The sequence below is a fragment of the Rhinoraja longicauda genome, chromosome 35 (assembly GCF_053455715.1).
Source record: "Rhinoraja longicauda isolate Sanriku21f chromosome 35, sRhiLon1.1, whole genome shotgun sequence".
Taxonomy (NCBI): domain Eukaryota; kingdom Metazoa; phylum Chordata; class Chondrichthyes; order Rajiformes; family Arhynchobatidae; genus Rhinoraja; species Rhinoraja longicauda.
This window is the reverse complement of record NC_135987.1, coordinates 20009740-20018935: the sequence shown is the minus strand read 5'-3', so window position 1 is coordinate 20018935 and position 9196 is coordinate 20009740. Positions and strand designations below refer to the sequence as shown.

The window sequence follows — 9196 nt, the reverse complement described above, 5'->3', positions numbered from 1 at the left end:
GTACACCTTTTGACAATATCTCACCCAATTATCCCAAAGATGTGTGGGTTTGTAGGCTAACTGATCTCTGTAAAATCTCCCCTAGTGTGCAGGGAGGGGATGCGAACGTCGGATAATGGGGAGCTAGCATGAACAGATCATACACTAGTGTGAATAGTCGGCATGGACTTGGAGGGACAAAGGGTTCATTTCCATGCTGTACTCCAAACTAAAATACTAAACCCTGTAAATGGAAGGAAGACACAAAATGCTGGAGTAACACAGCGGGTCAGGCAGCATCTCTGGAGAGAAGGAATGGGTGACATTTCGGGTCGAGACCCTTCGTCAGTCTAGGCCACTCCCTTGGTCATTCCCCTCGGCACTGAGTGGACAGGGGGGGGGATTAGGCCACTCCCTGGGTCATTCCCCTGGGGACAGACTGGTCTGGGGCTACGGGGTTTGCTGGAAGGAGTTATTGTTTTGACTCATGCGAGTGACTGAGTGAGTGAATGTTCAGATACTTTATTAAAGTTATTGTTACTTCTTACCTGGCATCTGGCCTAATTCCTGTCGCGTCCAGACCCACTACACTGGTTTAAACCAGCATCTGCAGGTTTTTTTCTCCTAAACACTGTTGATGGCTCGATTGAAATCATGTGTTGTCTTTCTGCTGACTGGTTAGCACGCAACAAAATCTTTTCACTGTACCTCGGTACACGTGACAATAAGCTGAACTAAACAAAACCCATCGCAAAGTCCTGTTGGGTTATGAAAATTAAAACAGTTGTACACAGTTTCATCTGAATACATATTTATTAGATAAATATTAGGTTGTCACATCATCTAACTACATACATACAGTTTGCAAGACTAAAAATCACAATTAGTTTTCTGACCAGGTTTGAATATGAAATGATTGGATTGTACATACAATGTACAAACAGGGAAAAAAATGGCCATTTTTGCAAGTGACACAGGAGATTGTACCCTTTTTGAACTGTTGAATGATCACGATATCAAAAATTGTACGAACTATGAATCTGGTTACAATCGGGGTTTTTTTTTTTAACCCCCCTCATTTTTTCTTCATTCATTTTGTAGCACCTTAAAAATATGCAGGTGATCTACTAGATAATACACTGAAGCTAAATATTACACGTAGGTAAAACAAAGGTTTCATCTGAAGGATCGGAGTATGTTACAGAGCTGAATGAATCCAAAGACTTCACGTAAGATAACAAACAGTATTCTTATCCCACACATTCACTTCTGATGGATTGCAAGCTGGTTGCGACAATGCACATTTCAGGAAAACGAATGTACTTCTCTTTACATTGAACATGTTTCCCTTTATCATTTACATATGTACACATGTTCCCTCAGACCCTGCTATCCGTCTCTGTATGTCTGTCTGCTTTGTCCTTACAGAAGTCCAAGCAGGGACTCAAAGATCACCCAGGTTCCACAGTGAGAGTTGTAAAACCATGGTGACTACACACGTGGATCAGCTTTTAATAAAAATAATCAACGCCAAACATGCCTGTGCTCAACTGCCAGCCATTTCCTTTTGTTTTAAAATAACATTACAGCATGTTAGAATTTTTTTTTCAAAAAGGGGAAAAAAAAATTATTGGCAGTGCATTCATTGCCTGTCACTGGAAACTCTTTCACTCATCCTAGGTGTTTTGTTGAAGCTGTTTCAAATAACCAGGTTCCTACTTTGGAACCAGTACCGTGACAGACCGAGAGACTGGCTGCTCTTAAAATGGGGGTGGGGGGGGGGGGGGAATGGAACTGGGAAATGCAGAAAGTAGTTGCATCATGTCCACACTGACAGAGAGGCAAGCACAAGAATAAAGGATCAGGGAATGGTTACTTCAACCCCACCAAGAGGCATCTCAAGAGTATCAGTTTACACTTCGAGCTAGATGTTGATACAGTAATGCGTGTAACCTTCTCGGCCGATGTAGATTTATAATTTAGGCAGTCACATTGAAGTCTCAAAGTATAAAGATGGGATGTTTATCAACAATTCTAATCCGATATGCCTAGAACCTTCCAACATTCATGCCCGGTTCAAAACCCATTTACATGACCGTCATATGTTTAAAATCATGTTCTCTTCCTTCCCCCTGTCTGTACACCTTGCCCATCGACACGTTTAACAGTATAAATTCCTGCAAAGTACCTTTAAATTATACAGTCTGTCATCTGTCACACATTTTCGACGTTTAATAAGTAGGCCAAGGTGAGAGATTACATTTAGCAATCATTCTTCCAGTTAAAAAGAAACGCAAAAAGGAAACTGAGTAACAAAAGATAATAATCCCAGCGAGTGAAACATTTCACTCATTTAACAGAAACCAGCTAGATTGCATGAGTGAAGTTTTCTTTCCTCCACTTACATTGAACGGGCTTAATAAGTAACAGGGCACAAAAGGGCCGCAAATTTTTCTTGTATGTTTTAGGGCAGCGCAGGGTAATGTTTCATTCCTCTGTGGAAGAATGCTCTTTGAAAACAGGACCACAATTTAAAAAGCACAGGGAAAGACAACTATTCCTGGTCACAGAAAATGTTGAATATTATCAAAGACGATTCTAAAATATTCACAAAGGTATTTATAATCGCGTTTTAAAGTAACCAGTTTAAAACATTGAACATTGTCTTTTGCATGAGAAGGGGGAAAATCCTCAGATGTGTTTATTTACTTGGAAACTCTCTACGTGACGATTACAGATTTGATACTGCAATGAGCAAAGGCAAATAAGTCATTCACTTTCATATCTACAGGTGAGTACTAGTAACGAGCACACATTACTATGCACATACAGCAGGTAATGGATCCGGAAGCCTCTTCTTCTTCTTCTTCTTCTTCGAGGAGGAGGAGGAGCAAAACGTGTGGAAAGTTTAAAAAAAAAGAAAACAAAATGTGACTTTGGTGATGAAAGTCCAAGCTTCCGGCAGCGAACTTGACGTTGGAAACAAAACAGATCAGCTCAATAAGAATAAAAATGAATTTTAAAAAACATAACAACTATCTGGAAATGCAACAAATCCCCCTGACACTGGCAATATTGCAGCAGTTAGTGTCGCAGGTTCTAAATGCATGTGGTTTGTGGGAGCGCGGCTGCATTGGTGGGCGTAACAAAGGGTCAGACTGCGTATGGACTGCATGCATGCAAGCATGTCGTCGCGCACACATGCAGATCTTTTTTCCCCTTCTCGTCAGACAATTACTGTGCAACACTGCGTTGAGAAAGATACGTCGGGCCGAAATGAGGACCGGGGAGCGGAGGTGGGTTCATGCAAATAAAGTGGTGGCTTGCAATGGCAAACGTGGGCAAGGTTCAATGATGCAAGGCGCAGGCACCAGCCTGGTGATTCCTCGTGACGACAGGATTTCAATCTGGGTTCAAATCCCCGACTGGCAAGAAGAGGTCCTTGTGTGTCAGGTTTTAAGGGAAAGCACAAACCAGGAAAATGCTGCCAATGACTTCAGCCATGGACTGTTCGGGCCCCCAACAGTCTGCCAATGGGTCTGGTCTGGTTCACCAGCTTGTTCCTCACTAGGGTTTGTCCAGGGGCTTGGCTGTTGCTGCTGTAGGCTGTCTGTAGAAGACTGAGCGAGATCTGCCCTCCATCCTCAGGGAAGGACAGAATGCTGGTTTGGCAGAATGTGTCAGCGAAACACCTCAGGACATCAATGCAACACCGCAAGGAACGGCCACGTTTCCATTCAACTTGCAGGCTGTCTGTGGTCCCTTACATTGCCGAACAAGGAAAAAGAAACGAAAGTGGAAAAAAAAATCTCTGTACACGTAAAATCAGAAGACTTGTCGGCTGAGGAAATCACGACTGTTTTTACACACATTTTCCCAATTTGATATCCAGGTCAGTGGTATTGTGCTTTCGAGTTGCATTCTGACCTGAATACTTGATGCCTGTTACTCCTTAGTTCATCTGCTCCTCTCACGGGAAGAGTTCTGCTTCTGTTAGCTCAGTGGGAGATGGGATGAGGAGATAAGGGTTGGGTGGTAGAGGTGGAGAACATAATGGGGACTGGCCTACAAGGTGAATTCTTCTTCTTCTTCATTGGTGTTTTCTCAAATTTAGCACCGACCGGGCTCTGGGAATTCTTCCTATTTGCTCTCAAGACTGGTTTTGATACGAGGTTTTAAAAAAAATGATGATGACCCCGTGACCCTGCTGCAAGTCCAAGAAGTTTCCTTCCCTGCCCCCTCTGCCCACACTGCTCGCAATCTTTGGAAGTGTGTGTGAAGATCATTCCGCGAGGAACAGAAGTCGGGAGTGCACCATTTCATCTAGTGTATGGACTCTTGCAGGAAAGGGTGTCTGACTTCTCGAGTGCCCAGTGTGGCAAGAACGGACGAAGGAACGAAGGGCTCTCAGTTGGTTTCGAAGAGAGAGAGAAGGTCATCGTTGCTATTGCTGGGTAAGTCGGGAGGGCCAAGGTAGGACAGGAGCTCATCTGGATTTGTGAATTCTGGAATAAGCTGCGGAAAAAAACAAAACAAAAACACAAAAACATTCAATGAAATCAAGTGCAACGTTTGGTACAACACTTCCTTATCAATAGTCAATTTATTTGTCACATCCACATAAATGTGCAGTGAAATGAAAAATTACCCGCAGTTCAACAATAAGACCAATAAAAATAAGCAATAAAAATATGCAATAACTCGTACAATCATAAACCAACACCCCAGTACTTAATAGAGTAGAAAAGGCATTATAGAAACTCCACAATGCAACAGTAACAATCAAACAAGAGTGTCCAGAATCGATAGATTGTGGCATACAATTACATTTCTAAAGGAGCCTAAGTTACCTAAATTACCAAAGTTATGAGGACCACCATAAAGTGGGAGGGAGTGGGGGGAGAGAACGAAGGGGGACCTGGAGTGGGATACTTTGTAATTTTGTCGCGCCCTTTAAGTGGCGACTCTTTGCATACCTTGCGTACGCAAGCAAAGAATTTCACTGTGGCTTGTCACAAAGCATCAATTAATGAATGAATGAATGAATTAATTCATTAAACAGTACATTTTACCGAGTCATAAAAATAAATCAACAATTTCTTCCCACCAGACTCCAGCAAAGGGCAAGTGAGTGTGATATTCTTTCTGGAGTAAGTTACAGCTTGTCAGCTTATTGTGTTTATCCTGAGTTGCTTCGCTGCACAAGAATTGTCTGGCAGGACTGACAACCGGTCGGTGTCTGGTAAACCAAGTGCAACGACAAGGCTAATTCAGCAGGTTGGAAGGTGGCCGGGCAATCACTGGGCGGGCAGCCTGATCACTGGACCACTGCTACCGACGATGAGCTTATCAAACGTGGATCACTTGTCTCTGGGCAGGAAGGCTGTTCCTGCTAATCCTACTGTGGAGATATGGGTATAAATATCTGGAGGGACAAAATATCCAGGAGGGCACTAGGGAGAAGATCTAAAAGTCCCTAGTTCAATATTGCGTTTATAACCTTTCTTTATGTTCCAAAATAAAGGCAGGCCATTTTAAATGGAAAAAGAGAAATTGGTTCAAACAGAAAGGGGTGAATCTTTTGAATTCCCTGAGCCAGAGAGCTGTGAAGGTCTTTCACTCAGAGCAGGGCAATCAAGAACTAGAGGAAGTAGGTTTAAGGTGAGGGGGGAAAGATTTAATAGGAAACCGAGGTGTAACGTTTTCCATACAAAGGGTGGTGGGTGTATGGAACGAACTGCCAGAGGAGGTACTATCACAACGTTTAAAAGACATTTGGACAGGTACATCGATTTGATAGGTTTAGAAGGACATGGGCCAAATGCAGGCAGGTGGGACTAGTGTAGTTGGGGCACCGAAGATAGACACAAAATGCTGGAGTAACTCAGCGGGAGAGAAGGAATGGGTGACGTTTCAGGTCGAGACCCTTCTTCAGACTGATGGGGCATGTTGGTTGGCGTGGGCAAGTTGGGCCGAAGGGCCTGTATGACTCAATGACTCTGCATTTTTCTGAAAGATTGAGGGCAATGGGTGACAGGCAGAGAATCTGAAACCCGCAGAGAGCAGTGATGTTCAGATTGAATGGAAGGACAGGCCTGAGGGGCTGAGAGATTACACGCCCCTATTTTTGTGTGAAGCCAATATTTGCAATGAATTATATGCCTCCTGCTATTCAGTTAAAGATTGGCAAATGATGGATATTAAAAAATGAAAGGCCGTTTCGATTTGGGAATAGAGAAGTTAGCAGGGGGGATAATCTTTGCTTTGAACTTTATTCTGTAATCTATAATCATAAAGTATTTCTTATGATGAAAGAAATTTTCGAGAATCAAGGATCTGGCTTGAATGAGGATCTTTAGGAACTCAGTATCAGTCAGAAAATGGTGCTAAAGAAATCGATGAGCACGAATTTGACCTACATCCCAGTGTTTTGCAACAGTGAACATTGGAGATGGTGGATTCTCTCGTTAACATCTTCCAAGATTAAGATCGAGACTCAAGAGACTGCTGAAGCTGGAATCATGATCAAAGTACAAAGTGATGGAGGAACTCAATAGGTCAGGAAGCAACTGTGGAGGGAATGAACAGGCGACGTTTCGAGTCGGGACCCCTCCTCAGACACTGAAGTCTGAAGAAGGTCCCCAAGCCAAAACAGCATTTGTCCATTCTCTCTGCAGATGCTGCCCGATCCACCAAGCTCCTCCAACACTTGCAAAATTATACAGATTCTGGAATAGTTTCTGTAGATTGGAGAGTAATAAATGTGACCCCCCCATCTTTTAAGAAATGAATAGAGATGGAAAATTTAATGTCAGTGGTAGAGAACGTTCTGTGATCTGTAGTGAAGAATGACACCGCAGAACAACTGGAAATGACTATTAGGATTAAGAATAAGGGGTAGGCCATTTAGAACTGAGATGAGGAAAAACTTTTTCAGTCAGAGAGTTGTGAATCTGTGGAATTCTGTGCCTCAGAAGGCAGTGGAGGCCAATTCTCTGAATGCATTCAAGAGAGAGCTGGATAGAGCTCTTAAGGATAGCGGAGTCAGGGGGTATGGGGAGAAGGCAGGAATGGGGTACTGATTGAGAATGATCAGCCATGATAACATTGAATGGCGGTGCTGGCTCGAAGGGCCGAATGGCCTCCTCCTGCACCTATTGTCTATTGGTTATTGATTGAGCAGAGGCTACAAAGGCTGATTAAAGGAAAAGCATGTGTGACTGGTCTGCTGCAGTTCCATAAGGATGTGGCTATTATAATAGATGAGAGGGAACCAGTAGATGTAATGTAGTTGGATTTGTAGAAGGCATTTGATAAAATCCCACAGAGGAGGTTGGTTAACAAGGTTAGACTACATGGGATAGAAGTGATGTATTGAGGTGTAAGGTCTATTTAGTTGAAGAAACATTTAGACAAGTACATAGATAGGACGGGTTTATGGGGATATGGGCCAAATGCAAGCAGATGGGAATAGTGTAGATGGGTCATGTTGGTTGGTATGGGCAAGTTGGGCCAATGGGCCTGTTTCCGTGCTGTAAGATTCTATGACCAAATGTAGTGGGAAATGGTCAATGGCAGAAAGCAAAGAGAATGGGTGTCACCAAATCCTTCTCAGGTTGTTTGTAGATGATGAAGGAACACCATCGGGATTGCTGAATAATGTTCTTCCAAGTTTGCTGACGATACTAAAGTAGATGGGATTGTGAGTGCAGAGGAGAGCGTGATGGGGCTTGAAGGAGAAATGGACAAGCGAGGGGAATGGGGGGGGAACATGGTAGATGGGGTATGCCATCTACCCCATGGCAGTGTGCTTGGAGCTAGTCTTCCTTCTGCACCCGCAAATTCAATGGAGTAGAGAAGATTTGTGGAGTACATTTGAAGCTCGCTTCCCAACGTAAAACTGGTGCCCGTAAATGGAGTGTTCAATAGGGGATGTGAAAATTAACCATTGCATTAACGGCTTAGACCTCAAAATAAGGAACAGATTATTTAAGAGACGTGAGGAGAAATTTCTTGACTCAAACGGCGGTGAAACGTTGGTGTTTGCCTCCCCAAAGTTGAGATCTTGCCCTAATGTATTTGTGGGGAATTTAGCAGCTCTTTAATATTATCAAATACACTACGAAGGAGGGGAGGTGTCAAACTGAAAGACGCTGACTGCGCCACAACATTTTTGGTAATGTGATCGGTTTAGAAACCATTTGGACTTATTTTTACAACATTACACTGGGTAATGAGGAGGTGAAAGATTTTGATCTAGTGGGGCACTTTTGGTTCCTAATCTGAGGAAAGACATTCTTGCCATAGAGGGAGTACAGAGAAGGTTCACCAGATTGATTCCTGGGATGGCAGGACTTTCATATGAAGAAAGACTGGATAGACTCGGCTTGTACTCACTGGAATTTAGAAGATTGAGGGGGGATCTTATAGAAACTTACAAAATTCTTAAGGGGTTGGACAGGCTAGATGCAGGAAGATTGTTCCCGATGTTGGGGAAGTCCAGAACAAGGGGTCACAGTTTAAGGATAAGGGGGAAGTCTTTTAGGACCGAGATGAGAAAGGTTTTTTTCACACAGAGAGTGGTGAATCTGTGGAATTCTCTGCCACAGAGGGTAGTTGAGGCCAGTTCATTGGCTATATTTAAGAGGGAGTTAGATGTGGCCCTTGTGGCTAAAGGGATCAGGGGGTATGGAGAGAAGGCAGGTACGGGATATTAAGTTGGATGATCAGCCATGATCATATTGAATGGCGGTGCAGGCTCCAAGGACCGAATGGCCTACTCCTGCACCTATTTTCTATGTTTCTATGTTACCTCCTCACAAATTATACCACTGCCACTTACCCCCGAAACATTGGAGAGATGCAAACGGCGGTGGAGACTAAGTCATTGGGTATTGTTAAAGTGGAGATTAACAGATTTTTGATTAGTACAGGTGTAGAAGGTTATGGGGAGAAGGCAGGAGAATGGGATTGAGGGAAAGGTAGATCAGCCATGATTGAATCAGAGTAGACTCGATGGGGCGAATGGCCTAATCCTGCTCCTATCACTTATCAACTTGTGAGAGCCGCATACACTCGCCAGCCTTATTAATTTATTTTGAAACAAAACTGGGACAGCACGGTGGCGCAGCGGTAGAGTTGCTGCCTCACAGCGCCAGGGACCCTGGTTCGATCCTGACTACGGGTGCTGTCTGTACAGAGTCTGTACGTTGTCCCC

General features: G+C 43.5%; 1 protein-coding gene across 12 annotated transcripts in view; it reads right to left on the bottom strand.

Moving 5' to 3' along the window:
- Nucleotides 1-783: 783 nt before the first annotated feature.
- Nucleotides 784-9196, bottom strand: part of zmiz1a (zinc finger, MIZ-type containing 1a) — a 334001-nt gene continuing 325588 nt past the window's right edge. For all 12 annotated transcript variants that reach the window (XM_078428564.1, XM_078428560.1, XM_078428561.1 and 9 more), the window contains one exon: nt 784-4494. In XM_078428564.1, coding sequence (XP_078284690.1) covers nt 4466-4494 — 29 coding nt within the window. In that variant the 3' untranslated portion in view covers nt 784-4465. The remainder of the gene's footprint in view (nt 4495-9196) is intronic.